The sequence below is a fragment of the Cyprinodon tularosa genome, unplaced genomic scaffold, assembly GCF_016077235.1.
Source record: "Cyprinodon tularosa strain WSP-4 unplaced genomic scaffold, ASM1607723v1 ctg273, whole genome shotgun sequence".
Classification (NCBI taxonomy): domain Eukaryota; kingdom Metazoa; phylum Chordata; class Actinopteri; order Cyprinodontiformes; family Cyprinodontidae; genus Cyprinodon; species Cyprinodon tularosa.
In genome coordinates this window covers 689,763-709,093 of record NW_024038978.1, presented here as the reverse complement: position 1 = coordinate 709,093, position 19,331 = coordinate 689,763, and the positions used below count along the sequence as shown (strand labels likewise).

Genomic DNA, 19,331 nt, shown 5'->3' with positions numbered 1-19,331 from the left:
ATCTACGTTGCATTTGACGCACTGCTACAAGATGAATCGACAGATTCGGCGGTATTCATTCGTGGCAAATCATTGCAGCTTGGTGGCGGTGGCGTTAGCATAGTAGTATGGACGACGAGATGATTGAAAATGAAAACAAAGGAGATCTAGTCCTATTGGCAGACATCCATTTAAAATGTAGGCAACGGCATGAAAAAAGTGGTTTCTATTTTTACTTTTATACTTTAAGTAAATTTACAAGCCTGTACTTTGTTACTTTTACTTGAGTAAAGAAGTTTAATCAGTACTTCCACTTTTACCAGAGTATGTTTTAACACAAGTATCTGTACTTTTACTCAAGTACGGAAAGTGAGTACTTTTGCCATCTCTGATGGGTAGCTTATAAAAGGTAAAGTCTTCTGACTCTTGAACTGTCTGAAGTGTTAGTTTTTGCCTTCTTAAAAATGAAATCCCTTAAATCACGTTGTCTTTGCCGCTTGGCCGTGATGCTGTTCAGAACTCCGTCACCTGCTCCGCTGGTTGTACCACTGAAGTTGAAAATGAAATCGCGTGTCCCCTCTGGGCCACCGTAATTTGGTCACGCTATTCGTAAGCGCACAGCCTGCCAAATGTTGAAAGGGCATTATTATTGCCATTACTGTTAATATATAGTATACATTTACACATTCAGTGATAAAGTGTCACAGGGGATGTATGGGGGTGATGGTCATTTAAGAAGGGGTATTTTTAAGATTTTTTTAAGAAGGGCGATGCCATCCTACCTCCTCCCCCCTCAACTCGAGTTCTGTTGACAGAGCTAAAAACATGATAGCTTCGGCCTGTTTTTCATACTAGATTAAAGAATACCTGGATTGCACTGAAGGGTCATTAGAAACATCTATTAAAGTAATATTAAAAACTTGCTGGAACAGCCAGAACACCACAGATGGAAGGAAAACCCTTCCTTTAGGGGTTAAAGAAGCACCTTAAGTCCAATAAAAAGTCCTGGTGCTAAATCACAGCTAGAGCTCAATGTTGACTGGTTTGGTTTATTCAGTGGTCAGCTTGGCACCACATCATTATTGACTTCACTGTCTAGGGAACGGCTGAAAATCCATCAGATTTTTTTTTTCTATAAAGATGTTAAATCCTCCCTGCGTTATATTTTAGATTTATGTGGAGGATTAAAGTGCAGGCAGATAGTTTAACCACATTACTCATCTCAGTATCCCCGGCAATAATAAAATATAATCTTTTTTAGATGTGGAAATCTCAAATCCAAACAGCTGTTATGAGCAGTGCATTAACCCTGTCTGTGATGTTTAAACAAACAGCTGAAAAACGAGACAACGAGCTCATGTTATTTCACCGCTAATCCGACCTTTCATTAATGTTGAAGCTCTGTGGTTTTAGCTCAGATTAGGCAGATTATCAACAGAGCTAACTGTGGGTTTTTGGGCTCGGTGGTTAAAACATTTTGATTGGCCCCCTCCTTTGGGTAACTTCCTCTGATCCAGCTTAGATGTTGTGCTCAGATGGTATCACTTTTATGGTGCCTGAGGGCTTGCAACTGTAAAAACAGCTCATCTGCAGACCTTAGTCCTAACGATGATCTATGGAGGAAACATAGGAGTAAAGAAACATGAACGATTTAGAGATAAAGAGGAGTCAACCAAAATTCCTTGGTGGGTGAACTTCAGCTCATCTTTATGTACAGCATTTTTCCTCTTAGCTAATTGATTTTTTTATTTTCACGATTAAGATTAAACTGCCGAAACCACTGGAGATTGATCACTTTCAACCTAACTTTGCAAGCTTATGAAGTTGGCTTTTGACAAAAAACCTTATCTCGCAAATGTAGGCGCATCTTAAACAGGAAGACAAACATGCATGGGTGATCGTAATGCACTGTTATGTACTGTATTATATTATGTATGTAAGACGGGGAGTGTGCTGCAGCATTGACGATAGAAGTTGGTCAAAGTTTTGGCTTCCAGTTAAAGTTTGCACTCTGCGTTCATTGTTGCCAGTCTTTTTAGGTTCTAGAGAAGTTAGAAACTTTCTCAGACAATTAGTTTTCATGTTGTACTATAAATAAAGACATAATATGATAACATGCCAATCATAAATATATTCATTGGTTAGTAGTACAGATGGCAGTGGTACAATGTAGTTCAAAGTATACTTAAACTACTTTATGACTAAATTTGTTTTGCGTGTTAGAAGCTTTACATGCAAAGTCTATGCAGGACGCACATCAGGGGGAGTCAAGAGGTCCTGCGCTGCTCAAAGCATTTTAAGCTTTAGGCACGGTGTGTTGTGAGATTTTAGGCCTTGACCGGCTTAAGCGCGTCCAAAGTTGCAACAATGGAGTTGAAAAATGAGAACTGTCAGATGCCTTTATAGACACTTTGCTTGCTGCACGTTGCGGGCCTCAAAAACGCTCTGGACATGCCTCCAACCTTAATTTGGACAAATGTCCAAGATGATGCGTTGGGACTCCATTTTGACGCTAAAAATAGAATTCAATTCAATTGTCATTACACTTACAGTACAAAGCAATGAAATGTAGTTTGCATCTATCCAGAAGTGATATACAGGATATTTATTTACATGACTATGAATGTATGGACTATAAATGGTATTTATAAACAGAAAGTATTTGTATATAATATATAAATAATGACAGATAATAGATAAAAAAATGTGTTCCTTGAAAACGCAGCATAATTTTTAGAGCGTTTCTTTTGGTACTGTCACAATCTTTTGTGAATTTTGTTGGGAATTTATTATGACAGGTAAAGTGGATCAAAACATGATTGGATAAAAATGACAAAAAGTGTTTCCTGTTTAATTTGCGTAACCCGTTGTGCACCCATGGTAATGAACTGGTGACCCTAAAAGGTTGAAGGCAGTAGACCTCTCATCGTAAATTCACGTGTTTTGCTAATTACTCAAAAGTTTGTTAGAGGAGTGAGCAAACAGCATTATGACGACCAACAAAACAGCAGGCAGGTCAGAGAGAACGATGCAAACAGGGGTGAGCAGGGTTAGGGGTCTGTGAAGTTGTGGAGAAACGGAGATTCTTGCAAGAGAAATTTCAACTTTATTTTACGTTCTTAGACAGACAGAAAAGCTCTGACTGCGGCAAACCCAGCACACTCATTTATACTATATAAATCCGAACACACTCTCCCTTGGGACCATCCCAACCCATAAAGAACTTCCTCACAAACAAACATTTTGAGGGAAACAACTTCAGTTCATCAAGGACATACATTTTTCATTAGCCAGATAAACACTCAGAACAGGTGTCTTCTGTTCACGGAATGAAGGAAACTTTAAACACTTATCTTTTATCACTCCTAGCCTTCCTTTCACCCCAATTAAGCAGAGGAAAAACACGCTTCCACGGTCATAAAGCGATATCTTAAGCTATCATCTAAAGATATAAGGACACAAATGAAAACCTGAGAAACATGGCCGTACTCTTAAAGTGACAGCATTAGTCAGAGAACTGGTCTACGCCCTACATCCTGCAGAATTAAGAAATTTGTTCCTGTTCTTGAAATGTTGAAAGCAAGAAAAATCTGCTTTCATTGTAGCTAACACCACGTCTGCGAAGAAAAGAACAAACACACAATGGCAGAGGTGGCATGTTTTGATTGATAAAGGAGGAGATGGATGCAGCCTTTCATATTTTCCCACTCCCTCGGTCAGCAGCTCCTCAGAGCTATCATTACATCACAATGTAATGGGGACCAGGAGTCCCATAAAATATGATTATTGATTTTGTGTTACGTAGTATTAAGTGGGAACAAATAGTTGGGTTGTTTGAGTTCTTTATTGTAGTTTTGTTTGGACATTTATGCATGCATTCTTGCAGAAGGACTGGCCATCCTGCCTATGGAAAGAAGTTTAAACATCAATGTCAACTATATTTCCTCCGTTTCTCCTTATGTTAAGTTAAAGTACTTGCCTTTTCCTGGTTTGGCTCCTCAGCAGGGCTTGGCAGAAAAGGTAGATGTGCTCCAGGTGCTGGAATGCACTTGGAGCGAACCAAAAGGACCAGGAGGGTAGTTTTAGAAGTGTTTTAATAAATTTGATGCAGTTTTAGTGATTTTCTTTAGATTTGTTTAATTGTATTGATTTGTATGTATGTAAATATTACTTTGGGTGTATATTTTATTGTTTTGGTGTAGGTTTGTATGTAAATTAATTTTGCTTCTTTTTCTTAATAATCCCTTTTCATGGTTCCTTTCTTCATGTAACATGAAGTTTGGTATAACATGCTGTTTGTTCTTTTTTAGTTTAAGTAGTTGTTGGTGTGCACAAGCTGGAGTTCAAACTTCCGCTTTGTCTTCAATTTAATTCAATTCAATTCAGTTTATTTATATAGCACCAATTCACAACACAAGTCATCTCAAGGCACTTTACAGTTCACCAGATCATCCAGTCAAATTGATTCAAAGTTTTCTATCTAAGGAAACCCAGTTGATTGTATTAATGCAGTCCCTCACACTAAGCATGCTTGTAGCGACAGTGGAGAAGAAAAACTCAGTGTGAGCCTCTCCATTAAATATTGGTTCTCTCCCGGTCAAGCTGACACAGCTGACAAAGGGTGAATTTCCAACCAGAAAACAAAAGGTGAAAAACATCTCTGTTTCTGCATAATTTTTCTCGTAGAAACAACAACCCCCTAAAGACGTGTTTGTTTAGCAAAACCTGTTTCTAGAAAGCATCGAATCAGGGAGTCTGAATGCAAAAGCCTGCCAGATCTATCATGTTTCTTACTTTTACTTCAAAATTATGCACTGATTTGTGTTCACAAAAATCCTCACTAGAATATATTGAGGCCTGAGGCAGTGAAAAAATTTGAAAAATGTCACGAGGTATGAACACTTTAGCAAGTATCTATAAAAAAATTAAAACATGTTATTAAAGAAATGTTCAAATTTTCTACACAGTATCATTAATATATCCCGATATATGCACTTATATCTGTAATGGGACGACTTATACTAAAATCAATGGTGTGCTGACCTCCCAGAATTTTAAACTGCAATAAATCCATAAAGGTTATCAGTTTGTCAAAGTGGGAGAGCAGGGGAGAGAAGGGGAATCTAATAGGATATGTTTGCCTCATTCCAGAGTTAATGGTGTTAAACTCCATAGGAAAGAGGGGGCTTTGACCTGAGAGCAGAGGAGGGGCCTGTAACATGGCCATAGACCTGTGGCAACCTGCCAACAGCCACTAATAGAGCCATAAAGCAATTACCAGGAAACACAAGGAGAGACGAATGGGGAATGAGGGAGAGATGCATTATGGGACAAATAAATACAAGAATGGATGGGAAGATTTATTGTGTTCTTAGTGTGAAGAAGGAGAGAGAAAAAAACCTATGAAGACTGCAGTGAAATAGGTCATTTGATATTACCATTAGCTGCTGATCAGTTAGAGAGATAGGACTGACAGCCTAGCTGCGCTCTCTTGGGGTTTCTCAGTCTGTATTCTTGAGATTTTTCTATGTTTTTGTACATAAAAATTAATTCATTTTATTTTCTAGCAAAATGTTGAAGCACAAGCTGAAAAATGGGGAATAAAAAAAAAGGAATGCATTAAAGTGTGAGCTGTAGAGCTGCTTCTCTTTGCTGTTTTGCTTTCAGGCACATATCTTATGGATCAGAGGAATGTTTAGGTCTGTGTGGAGATGTGAATACCTATTCAAGGGGGTGAGAGTAGTTTAGATATGTAAAGCGCTCCCTTAATGTTGCACGGCTTATCAGATTTATGCTCACTCTCTACAAAGGTGCAGCAATCATGGCTCATGAGTAAAAAAAAAAAAAAAAGAGACTAATCTTAGCTACAGTGCCTTCAAGACATTTTCTAAAATTAATCCCTTTGAAGACACTAATGTATGTATTGTATGTATTCATTGTTTCTTTTCCTTCAAATACTGCAAGCAGGGTTTTAATGGTGTTTGTTGGACAAAGGCCCTCTCTTCAGCTTAAAGCAGATTAGTTGTCATGAAAACTGTGTTTTGCATCTGAGCTGTGGACATTTCTGGCTCCTCCAGAGTTACAGTGTAGTCAATTCTTATAGTACCATCCTTTAATAATAATAATCATTGAGCTTTATTGATCTCACATTGGAGAAATTTACCTGTTCATTGGTAAATTTGTACTGATTTATAGGGGTGCACCGATTGCAGTTTTCCGGCCGATTTCCAATCACCGATCTTTAAAAAGTCTGACCTGCCGATTCCGCTTTTTGGTTAATACCGATTTTATTATTTTTTTTGCTATAACCAACACTGTGTTACAAGATCGCAATTCACTGTCAATGTTACAATCTTTTCTTGAAAAACATGCCCTTGAACAATAGCCTTCAACTATTATAAAATTGTTTTAACTGCCCATGAGGTAGAGCCTTGACATAGAAATGAATAAAATAATAAATATTAAATAAAACAAACTTAAGACTACAACATTGGTCTTTTGATTTTTTTACATTTCAAAAAACAAAACTTCAACAAAAGCTCAGAAAAAAATATGGAATAGCAACTGATTTTAAGACACTAGTGGAGGTAAATAGATCTGTGGTTAAGATCGGTTTCATATGTAAATATCGGCCGATCACCAATCACCCTAAATTAAGGAAATCGGGGCTGATCGATCGGCCGGCCGATTTATCGGTGCACCCCTACTGATTTATACTCAGAAACCAGGTCGTCTGCATGTGTGTCGCAGTTAACGTAGATGTCCCCCAGCCCTCTCTACAGACACTCTGTTGCACCTCTCCAAATTGTAGGTGACCGCAGACAGGAGGCCTCTGATTGGTCAAATCTGCATCCGCTCTACACTATGCCAATTTCCTGTTTGGTACCTTACCGCCTAGTTTTGTTTGTATGACCGCCATTGTGGAAAACTACTCGTGAAGATGGACCAGTTAGAAGAGCGAGGTGCGCAACAACGCTGGGACCCTTTTTCCACCTGGATCCCCGCTCTTTTTCGTCCTCATGTCCCTCCGTTGTTGCACAACCTTGCCCCCACTTCCTCACCTCCTTGGCCGTATCTAGACCCACAGCTAGTTCCTGATTGTCCCTCTTGCGTTGTGGCGTGGCATAACATAGCACAGACCACGCTTCAATTCTGGCATACATCAAAAATGGCTGCGACTGTGCGACACACTGCTGTGGGAGGATAACCAGCTTTTAATGGTCATGCTCAGAGACCCAGAGTGGCAGTCTGTGGGAGTGGGGCTCGAAATAAGAACCTCAGGATTCCAAGTTCTATGCCGTAACCACTAAGCCACCACTCCCCAAATGTAATGTAAATCCCTTTATTGTCCCACAATGGGGAAATTCACTCTCTGCTTTTGACCGATCCCCATGGGGAGCAGTGAACTGCCATTGTGCGGCACCTTGGGAGCAGTGTGGGGTTAAAGGTTTTGCTCAGGAACCCAGAGTTTAGGCTGTGTGGTTCAAACCAGGTACTTGCAACCTTCTTAAAGCACAACCGCACTGCGCTAACCACTAGGCCAACAATCCCCCAACTTGCTTGCAATGGTGGGCGTTCTCGTGTTCCATGCTCTTTATTATATTAGATAATGTACGAAATCAGAATCCTGCCAAAAGGGCAGACACATGATGAATAACCATATAAGCATCTGTATTTAAAACACAAACAGTAACAACATGCAGCCACTGAAACAGAATAGCTGAGATTAAATTTAATATAAGAAGACTATTTGCTAGTTAGGTGACTGGTCACACTGGGTTGTATTTAGGTTAGGGGTTATACCATATGCATACAACCCATTTCATATTTTAAAAGAGAAAAACCTTTTATCATTTCCCTTTTCATTATATGTAGAAGCTAATAACAAGTAATTCCCTAAAAATATGAGAAAAATTTGATTATATAACAGTCTAAAATGATATGACGTGATCTGCTTGTTCTGGAAGGAGGAGCAGATGGCTTGATAAGTTGGACGTGTTCATATACAGGTGCTGGTCATAAAATTAGAATATCATGAAAAAGTAGATTGATTTCAGTAATTCCATTTAAAAAGTGAAACTTGTATATTATATTCATACATTACATACAAACTCATATATTTCAGATGTTTATTTTGTTTAATTTTGATGATTACAAATGACAACAAATGAAAATCTCAAATTCATCATATCAGAAAATTAGAATATTGTGAAAAGGTTCAAAATTGATGGCCCCTGGTGCCACACTCTAATCAGCTAATTAACTCAAACCACCTGCAAAAGCCTTTAAATGGTCTTTCAGTCTAGTTCTATAGGCTACACAATCATGGGGAAGACTGCTGACTTGACAGTTGTCCAAAAGACGACCATCGACACCTTGCACAAGGAGGGCAAGACACAAAAGGTCATCGCTAAAGAGGCTGGCTGTTCACAGAGCTCAGTGTCCAAGCACATTAATAGAGAGGCGAAGGGAAGGAAAAGATGTGGTCGAAAAAAGTGTACAAGCAAGAGAGATAACCGCACCCTGGAGAGGATTGTGAAACAAAACCCATTCAAAAATGTGGGGGAGATTCACAAAGAGTGGACTGCAGCTGGAGTGAGTGCTTCAAGAACCACCACACACAGACGTATGAAAGACATGGGTTTCTGCTGTCGCATTCCTTGTGTCAAGCCACTCTTGAACCACAGACAGCGTCAGAAGCGTCTTGCCTGGGCTAAAGAGAAACAGGACTGGACTGCTGGTGAGTGGTCCAAAGTCATGTTCTCTGATGAAAGTAAATTTTGCATTTCCTTTGGAAATCAAGGTCCCAGAGTCTGGAGGAAAAGAAGAGAGGCACTTCATCCACGTTGCTTGAAGTCCAGTGTAAAGTTTCCACAGTCAGTGATGGTTTGGGGTGCCATGTCATCTGCTGGTGTTGGTCCATTGTGTTTTCTGAGGTCCAGGGTCAACGCAGCCACATACCAGGAAGTTTTAGAGCACTTCATGCTTCCTGCAGCTGACCAACTTTTTGGAGATGCAGATTTCATTTTCCAACAGGACTTGGCACCTGCACACAGTGCCAAAGCTACCAGTACCTGGTTGAAGGACCATGGTATCCCTGTTCTTAATTGGCCAGCAAACTCTCCTGACCTTAACCCCATAGAAAATCTATGGGGTATTGTGAAGAAGAAGATGCAATACACCAGACCCAACAATTCAGAAGAGCTAAAAGCCACTATTAGAGCAACCTGGGCTATCATAACACCTGAGCAGTGCCACAGACTGATCGACTCCATGCCACGCCGCATTGCTGCAGTAATACAGGCCAAAGGAGGCCCAACTAAATACTGAGTGCTGTACATGCTCATACTTTTCATGTTCATACTTTTCAGTTGGCCAACATTTCTATAAATCCTTTGTTTTTATTGGTCTTCAGTAATATTCTAATTTTCTGATATGATGAATTTGAGATTTTCATTTGTTGTCATTTGTAATCATCAAAATTAAACAAAATAAACATCTGAAATATATGAGTTTGTATGTAATGTATGAATATAATATACAAGTTTCACTTTTTAAATGGAATTACTGAAATCAATCTACTTTTTCATGATATTCTAATTTTATGACCAGCACCTGTAATGTGTGCGTGTGTTTTTTCTGCTCAGCGGGCGTGGGCGAAGTCTTGATTTTCTTTGTGTGAGCCTATACTGCATGGGCATGTGTGTGGGTGGCTGTTTGTGTCTGTGAGGTACTTTTTTTTTTTTTTTGCATTTCTGCTGGGTAACTGTGAAAAAAAGGGAAAAATGTGAAGAGAAAAATGCTCCTTTTAGGCCATTTCATCGCTCTTCCAATGCAAATCATCAGTTCTGATTTTTTTTGTCCTCCTCAGGCGCAACAATGAGGTGACCCACATTAAGATCCAGAACTCTGGAGACTACTATGACCTGTACGGAGGCGAGAAGTTCGCCACGCTAGCCGAGCTTGTGCAGTATTACACTGAACAGCAGGACCTCCTGCGCGAGAGAAACGGCCATGTCATCGAGCTGAAGTATCCGCTCAACTGCAAGGATCCGACCTCTGAGAGGTAGAGTCAAACCCTCGCCATCCAAACCATCACATTTCCATAAAGCAACACTCCTCACTTGCTGATTAGAATCAGGAACAGTTGTAAATGCAGATCTGTGTGATTTAATCTGCACGTTTCATGAATCCTGAGTGTGAGTAGGAGAGAGTTGATGCCTGACGGCACAGAGATAATCAAATGAATTCAAGTTGAATGTCCAACAGAAAGCAGCTTTATCGCTGTAGAACCCGAGCAAACTATGGTTTGATTATTGAAATACCAACATACTTTGCAAAAGAAATCAGGGTGTTGTATTCTACCAAAACAAAATATTGAAACTGGGCAGATGATCTCAACTGGAGAAGAACTTTAAGGCTGTAATTTTAATCATGTATTTTATGAGGAAAACCATGAGAAGGCAGCAACAAGGTAAACTACAACCAAACAGCAACAGAAAACTAGCCTGACCAGCCAGACTGAATTACATTGGGGCTAGGGATGACAACTCCCTGAAAAGAAAAAAAGGGACACCTCATTTGCATGCCAGCTGACCCGATTGCCTTTACCCCTCCTGGGGTGGTGATTTTTTTAGCCCCCCTTTGTGTGTGTAATTATTTTTTTTAACTATTTGACACAAATCTGCTTTGAAATAGGTGGAAATTTGCGAGTTACATGAACACATGGAAAACAAATTATTAACCAGCAATTCACTTTAATGCAAAATAACAAATTATGCTTAAACATAAGCCTGTCCTGCTTACCTTCATACTGTAAAAATAAATATATATTCATTTTTTTGTGCCTTGAACATATTTGTGCCTTAAATGCAACGACTGTAGGCTACAGTTGTAAAATAAAAAAAATAAAAACATTAGCTAAATGCTACATTATGTGGCGATAACCTACTTTTTCCACTTGTATTCTCTCTGAGCTCTTGAGTCGTACATGAGTCATGTACGCTAACCGCTGTGCCACAGGAACACGCCCGTCTGATTGGTTTTAACCTGATGACGTCGACCTTGTTCATCCCGCCTTTGAAACCGAGCTCTACCAGCTCTTTACCACACTGATAGAGTGAGACATACAGGGGGAAGAAAATTCTGCTAAAAGGCACATTGCTTATTTCACAGATAAAAACGAGCCACAGCAATGAATAAGAGCATAATGATTTTAAGTCAATATCTCAGGGTCAAAAGAACAGAGTTATGACCTTTACCAAAATCCCATGAGGCAGCACCTAAAATACACATGCAGGTATACAAAGCAAGGTCAAATACCACATAAGCCATATCTATTCAGGGCTGGAAGGGTCTTAAAAAAGGGGGAATGGCTTCTAGGTTCATACTGGTGGAACAAGTGGCAGCTAACTAAGCAGAAGTTAAAAAGATCAACCTTGTCTATCCCATCCTATTAGGATAGAGTGTTAATGAGACTACAGCTACTCTCAGCAGGTATTTTGGCCCACTCCTCATTAGCAAACTGGTCCAATTGTCTCAGGTTTGAAGGGGGCCTTTTCTAGACGGCTTATTTCAGCTCCTTCTAAAGATGCTCAATAGGATTTAGGTCAGGGGTCAAAGAAGGTCCCTTCAAAATAGTCCAATGTTTTTGTCTTAGCAGTTCTTGGGTGTTCTTTATATATATACATATATATATATATATATGTATAGAAATTGAAATCTTTTTAATCTCACACTGGAAAAATGTACCTCTGCATTTAACCCATCCCCTTAGGGAGCAGTGGGCTGCCATTGTGCGGTGCCCGGGGAGCAGTGTGGGGTTAAGGGTCTTGCTCAGAGACCCAGAGTGCAGGCTGTGGGCATTGAACTGCCCAGTGTCAGAAACAAGCTTTCTGACACTGGGCAGCATGTTTCCTTCTAGAATCCTTTGATAGTCGTGAGATTTCATTGAACCCTGCAGATATTCAAGACACCCAGTGCCAGATGAAGCAAAGTAGTCCCACTGCATAACAGAGCCTCCTCCATGTTTCACAGTAGGGACAGTGTGTTCTCTTGTTATTCTTCTTTTTTCTGTCTGTGAACATTGACCTGATGTAGCTTGGCGACAGGCTCCATTTTGTCTCATCTGTCCAGAGGATATTCTCTCAGAAGCATTGCGACTTGTCAACATGTAGTTTGGTCAATTCCAGCCTGACTTTTTTATGTCTTGTTTTCAGCATTAGTCTAATTTGACCTTAAACTTGAAATCCACCTTTAATCTCTTTAGAAGTTTTTCTGGGCTCTTTAGTTACCATACCTATATACCGTCTCCAGGGAGGTTGGCTACAGTTCCATGGATATTTAATTTCTTAATAATAGCTGCTTGGAGATGGTCGTAGACCTTTAACATACTTGTCTGTAATTATTGAAATCATAGTCAGCTAATTTAGTAATCGATTAATCGTTAAGTGGAGTGTAGAGACTAACTCTTTAGCTGACAGAGCAGCAAGTAGGTTGCATTTTGCAATTAAGATGAAAATCTTTTTGATCTGTCAGTATGCTCTTTCCAGAACTCCTCTAGTGGAAACATTTTAGTTTCACCTAGTTTAATTTTGTTAAATGTCTTCTTTAAGGAACCTTTGGCTATCCTATAATTAATTAATTCATTAATTGAAATTTTTAGCGACAGATTAATTGATTTGCAAAATAATCGTTGCAGCTTCACTGTAATTTACTTTTGAATCTCCTTTGACAACTCTGTCCTTTATTTCTTCTGGTCCATGTTTAGTGTGGTACATACCATGTCACCAAACAACACAGTGACTACTGGTCCTATATATGGGCCCACTGACTGATTACAAGATTGTAAACACCTGTGATGCCAATGAGTGCACACACTGCAGCTTCATGAGTGTATTTGGTAAAGTCAGTGTATTAAAACATGGTTGAAAATAGGGCGATCGTTTTGCAGTTTGATTCCTCTGTCGATTATTTTTTTTGATTGATTAATAACCCGATACCCAAAGGTTCCTCAAAAACAGTTATTTTAAAGAAATAACAAAGTAAAACTAAAGTTTTTTTTAACTTGAGTAGAAATAGATTAAGCATATTGACAGACAGAATTTTTTCACTCTTTTTTTTTCTTCTTTTTTTAAATCTTAAATCCAGATAAACACAATTTTGGTATAATTACTCCTCTTAGTGGGCTACTCTGTCAGCTAAAGGCATGTTTTACAGTCTATACTCCAGCTAACGATTAATCGGTTACTGCATTTGTTGACGATTATTTCTATAATCAATTAATCACGATTAATTCCAATGTTTCAGTGCTAGTTGGAAAGCAATGTCTCACTCTGATTTGTTTCAGCTGTTTTTCTATCAGTTTTCCAATTTGTTTGGATGGTTTCAAGTCAAAACACTGGATAAACTGAATTTGGGATAAATGTTGGCGACGTCCTAATTTATACCTAAACATAAAAAGTGTTTTAAGTTTTTTTTTTATTGCTTAGATTAAACTCTCATTAGTTTTCCTGTTTTGCTTTGTTTTTTCCACGTTAATGTAAATGTATATTGATACTCACGTGCATGCTCTTAAAACATTAATTGAAATATTTCAGTCCGTTTAACATTTAAGGCCAGTTGGAGAGCTAATTGAATCTAAACCAAAACAGCAACACAGATCCTAAAAAAAAACCTGTAGTTCGTGATGTTGCTGCATCCATTCAATTCCACTCAGAGTCGACAGAACAAGCAATAATATTGAATCACTGGCCCGCTCCCGCATTACTTAGTGAAGTATTCAATGTACTGGCAGTAGGTTAGTAATCCCCATTAACTCGTTAATTATATACCGGTGCACCTGCATGTTTACACAGATTGAAGAGAGGATGCTCTGAATAAACACTCCCACTCATGAAATGTATATGCACCTAACATCCGCAGAGATAAATAATTGTGTATTCCCCATTGCATGTTTGGATTAACTAAGTGGTTGGTGTCTATGCTTAGAAACACACACACAATTACAGAGAATATTCATGGTCTGAATGCTGAAAACACTTTATTAAATGTGGCATGATTATATTTCCCACTGCAGAGAATAATAATCTTTAAAAAAATGTTTATATGCTGATTATTTCAACACATCTGCAGCTTACAGTGTTTGTGTCGTAGCTTCTATTTAGGTCTGAGAACGACTTCTGGTCTATGGTTTTGGTTTCTGTGGTTTTTCCATTCTGTGTGTACTTCATGGTAGCGCTTCCTTTATGTTCGGGCTCATCTGACAGGAAACATAATGCCGACATGCAGGTATTTCATCTTGAAATCAGTTAGAGAGAGCCTGCAGCACTATAAGAGATCCCATGCTCCTTGAGTGGGAGTCTGCACTCACAGTGCACATATAGATTTAAGTTATGTTAAAGACGAAAGCTACAGGAAACAGACTTCAGTCCGCCCCCTCTGATGGAAAAGTTTATCTCACTCTGTCATCCTTGCACTAACATCCACCATGAGATGCACAAATATAGAGAGTGGTAGGTGGAGAGGCAGCAGGTGAATAGATGCAGTCCGTGACTTTTTATATATATATAATGGACACGTTGAAGGGCTTTTAATACTAAAGCAGTTATAGCTGATCAGTGAGAAACATGGGATGTTTGTTGGTGCAGTCAGAGAGAGATACACCAGTGATGCTCAACGTCTGCACCTGCTCAGGTCATTAAACATGAAGACGTAAACATGACCCGGCCTGTGATTTCTGTTGTAGGTCAGCCTCTGCTTTGATTCCCGGCCCAGGGTCTTTCTGCATGGAGTTTGTATGTTCTCCCTGAGAATGCGTGGGTTCTCTCTGGGTACTCTGGCTTCCTCCCACAGTCTAAAAACACGAATGTTAGGTTAATTGGTTTCTCTCAATTCTGCTTAGGTGTGAGTGTGTGCGTGAATGGTTGTTTGTCCTATTTGTCTCCGTGTTGTGATGGACTGGCAACCTGTCCAGGGTGGACCCCGCCTCTCACCCATAGACAGCTGGAGATAGGCGCCAGCACCCCTCACGACCTCGCTTGGGATAAGCATGACAGAAATGGATGGCTGGATCAGATTCTTAAGCCCAATTTACACTACCCCTCTGAAAACCGATCCGTGCCGAGCTCGGTTCCTAATTCAATTCAATTCAATTCAGTTTATTTATATAGCGCCAAATTCACAACACATGTCATCTCAAGGCACTTTACAGTTCAACCAGATCAAATTGATACAAAGTTTTCTATCTAAGGAAAACCAGTTGATTGCATTGACTCATTGACTCAAATACAATCCCCCACACTAAGCATGCTTGTAGCGACAGTGGAGAGGAAAAACTCCCTTTTAACAGGAAGAAACCTCCAGCAGAACCAGGCTCAGTGTGAGCGGCCATCTGCCGAGGCCGACTGGGGTTCAAGGAGACAGAAGCAGAGATACAAAAAGCAGCTGTAAAAGGCGGCCCCGTCCAGGAAACACACAGCCAGGCAGACGAGCTCCAAGGCAGCTCCCATGCCAGAGGACGAAGAAAGCACATCCACTCAGTCACGGTCAGAGAAACAGGACCACACTGGAAAACAGGCCGATCTCCAACATCTATAAACAAGGGTGTTGATAGAAGCAGCACAGCTGATGTTTCTTTCCAGGATGACGTCACAGCCAAACAGGAACAGACGAGGCAAAGCTACTCTGAGGAAAAGCAGAGAGAGCAGAAGGTTAGAGATTGAACTAACAGATTCTGCAGAATAGGAGAACAGAGAGAGAATGAAGCAGAATGATGAAATGGGGGGTCCCTATGTCCTCCAAAAGTCTAAGCCTATAGCAGCATAACTATAGAGATAGCTCAGGATAACCTGAGCCACTCTAACTATAAGCTTTATCAAAAAGGAAAGTTTTAAGCCTAGCCTTAAAAGTAGACAGGGTGTCTGCCTCACGGACTAAAACTGGTAGTTGGTTCCACAGGAGAGGAGCCTGATAACTAAAAGATCTGCCTCCCATTCTACTTTTAGAAATTCTAGGAACCACTAGTAAACCTGCAGATTGAGAGCGAAGTGCTCTGTTAGGAACATAAGGAACAATCAGATCTCTGATATAAGATGGAGCTTGGCCATTTAAGGCTTTATATGTGAGAAGGAGGATTTTAAATTCTATTCTTGATTTAACAGGAAGCCAATGAAGAGAAGCCAGGATAGGCGAGATATGATCTCTCTTTTTAATTTTCATTAGAACTCTGGCTGCAGCATTTTGGATCAGCTGAAGGCTTTTAACTACAGTTTGTGGACTTCCTGATAGTAAAGAATTACAATAGTCCAGCCTTGAAGTAACAAATGCATGGACTAGTTTCTCAGCATCACCCCTGGACAGGATATTTCTAATTTTTGCAATGTTCCTCAGATGAAAGAAGGAAATTCTAGAAACCTCCTTGATATGGGACCTAAATGACAGGTCCTGATCAAAAACAACACCAAGATTTTTTACTTTATTATCTGAAATCAGTTTAATCCCATCCAAATGAAGTGACTGGCTAATCAGTTTCTTTTTCAGAGACTCTGGTCCAAAGACTATAACTTCTGTTTTGTCTGCATTCAGAAGCAGAAAGTTAAGAGTCATCCAGGTTTTTATGTCTTCAAGACATGCCTGTAATCTATGTAATGGGTTAGCTTCATCTGGATTTATAGACAGATATAGCTGGGTATCATCAGCATAACAGTGGAAATTAATCCCATGCTGTCTAATAATTCTACCAATTGGGAGCATGTATAAAGTAAAGAGAATTGGTCCTAGCACTGATCCCTGTGGTACTCCACAGGTAACCTTTGAGCGTGTTGAAGATCTATCATTAACATGAACAAACTGAATTCGATCAGATAGATAAGATTTAAACCAGTCTAGTGCTGTTCCTTTAATTCCAACAAAATATTCAAGTCTTTCTAAAAGAATATTATGGTCAACTGTATCAAATGCAGCACTAAGATCCAAAAGGACGAGCACAGATACAAGTCCATTATCTGAGGCCATGAGAATATCATTAGTGACTTTCACCAGAGCTGTTTCAGTGCTATGATGAGCTCTAAAGCCAGACTGAAACTCTTCAAAAAGTTCATTATGGTGGAAGTGATCGCAAACTTGTTTGGCAACTACTTTCTCAAGAATTTTGGATAAGAAAGGAAGATTGGATATAGGTCTATAATTGACCAAGTCATCTGGGTCAAGAGACGGTTTCTTAAGCAGAGGTTTAATTACAGCAACCTTAAAAGCTTTAGGTACATATCCCTGTAACAGAGATAGATTAATCACATCTAAAATGGAGGAGGAGATCAAAGGGAATACCTCCTTAAATAACCTGGTTGGAACTGGATCTAACATACAAGTTGAAGGCTTAGATGAAGACAATAATTTTGCTAATTCAGAGAGTTCAACTGGATCAAAGCAGTCTAAACCCAGTTCAGATTCCATGACTACCTCAGGTACAATCGCGGATAGAGGAGTGCTTATGATCTTATTTTTAATAAGATCAATCTTATTTATAAAGAATCCCATAAAGTCATTGCTGCTAAGAGCAGGTGGAATGGACGGTTCAACAGAGCTATGGCTCTGGGTGAGTTTGGCAACTGTATTAAAAAGAAATCTAGGATTATTCTTATTCTCCTCTATTAATGAGGAGAAGTATGCTGCTCTTGCTTTACAAAGGGTCCTCTTATACAGCAGTAAACCATTTTTCCAGACTAGGAAGGACTCTCGCAGGCCTGTGGAGCGATATTTTCTCTCCAGTTTCCTAGCATTTTGCTTCAAAGTACGCAGCTCTGCATTAAACCAAGGAGCAAGCTTTCTATTTTTAACGGTTTTCATTTTCAAAGGAGCTGCGTTGTCTAAGGCAATACGCAGAGAACTAGCAACCCCATCAACAAAATCATCAACCTGTGAAGGGGAATAAGCTAAACTTTTGCACTCTGCAGCACTGCTCAGTGACACAGAGGAGAGAGAAAGTGAAGCAGATTCTTTAAAATTTATAACTGCACTATCTGATAAAGATCTACTAAAATTGAACCTTCTTTTGGGGGAGGAGAACTCTGTTAAAGTAATCCTGAAGGTTATTAGAAAGTGGTCAGAGAGGACAGGGTTGTGAGGAAATACTGTTATTTCTTCACATTCTATGCCGTATGTCAGCACAAGATCCAAAGTATGAAGATGAGAATGCGTGGGATGACCATTTACACACCAAGGTAGCACGATTCCTCGCTCCCAGTGGCTATCTACGGTACTACTGCTCTCTAGAGGTAAACAAGCAAACCAACATGGCGGCTTCCATAAAATTCAGGAAGATTGGTTATAATTGTTATATCACGGTTTCCGCGGGTCATTTTAAAGTCATCAAATAATTTTTTTTGACTAAGGCCTTAATTGGCATTAAAATTCATTAAATGTGATTATCGTTGCATTTAAAATGCTTTTTTTTTTTACAAAAAAAAAATATATTTATAAAAACAACTTCACCAGATATATTACATCATATATAACTGGTTCCACGTGTTTGCGCGGAACTGCTTCCAGTTGATGGTAAATCAGTATGTTTGGGAAAAAAACTTCAGGTGGAGAAAAAGCTAGAGAATGGGGAAATGCAAATTATAACTCAAGTGTCTGGAAAATGAGGAATTCGGGATATGGCTGCAGCCTGTCGACTGGATTTTGCGGTGTTTGTATATACACTATATTGCCAAAAGTATTTGCTCACCCATCCAAATTATTGGAATCAGGTGTTCCAATCACTTCCATGGCCACAGGTGTATAAATTCAAGCACCTAGGCATGCAGACTGTTTTTACAAACATTTGTGAAAGAATGGGTCGCTCTCAGGAGCTCAGTGAATTCCAGCGTGGAACTGTGATAGGATGCCACCTGTGCAACAAATCCAGTCGTGAAATTTCCTCGCTCCTAAATATTCCACAGTCAACTGTCAGCTGTATTATAAGAAAATGGAAGTGTTTGGGAACGACAGCAACTCAGCCACGAAGAGGTAGGCCACGTAAACTGACGGAGCGGGGTCAGCGGATGCTGACGCGCATAGTGCGAAGAGGTCGCCAACTTTCTGCAGAGTCAATCACTACAGACCTCCAAACTTCATGTGGCCTTCAGATTAGCTCAAGAACAGTGCGCAGAGAGCTTCATGGAATGGGTTTCCATGGTCGAGCAGCTGCATCCAAGCCATACATCACCAAGTGCAATGCAAAGCGTCGGATGCGGTGGTGTAAAGCACGCCGCCACTGGACTCTAGAGCAGTGGAGACGCGTTCTCTGGAGTGACGAATCGCGCTTCTCCATCTGGCAATCTGATGGACGGGTCTGGGTTTGGCGGTTGCCA

General features: G+C 39.8%; 1 protein-coding gene across 2 annotated transcripts in view; it reads left to right on the top strand.

Annotated features, from left to right (window-relative positions):
* The window catches only part of ptpn11b (protein tyrosine phosphatase non-receptor type 11b), a 91,163-nt gene that overhangs the window by 49,470 nt on the left and 22,362 nt on the right, over positions 1–19,331 (top strand). For both annotated transcript variants that reach the window (XM_038289916.1, XM_038289917.1), the window contains exon 3: positions 9,851–10,045. In XM_038289916.1, the coding sequence (XP_038145844.1) occupies positions 9,851–10,045 (195 nt within the window). The remainder of the gene's footprint in view (positions 1–9,850; positions 10,046–19,331) is intronic.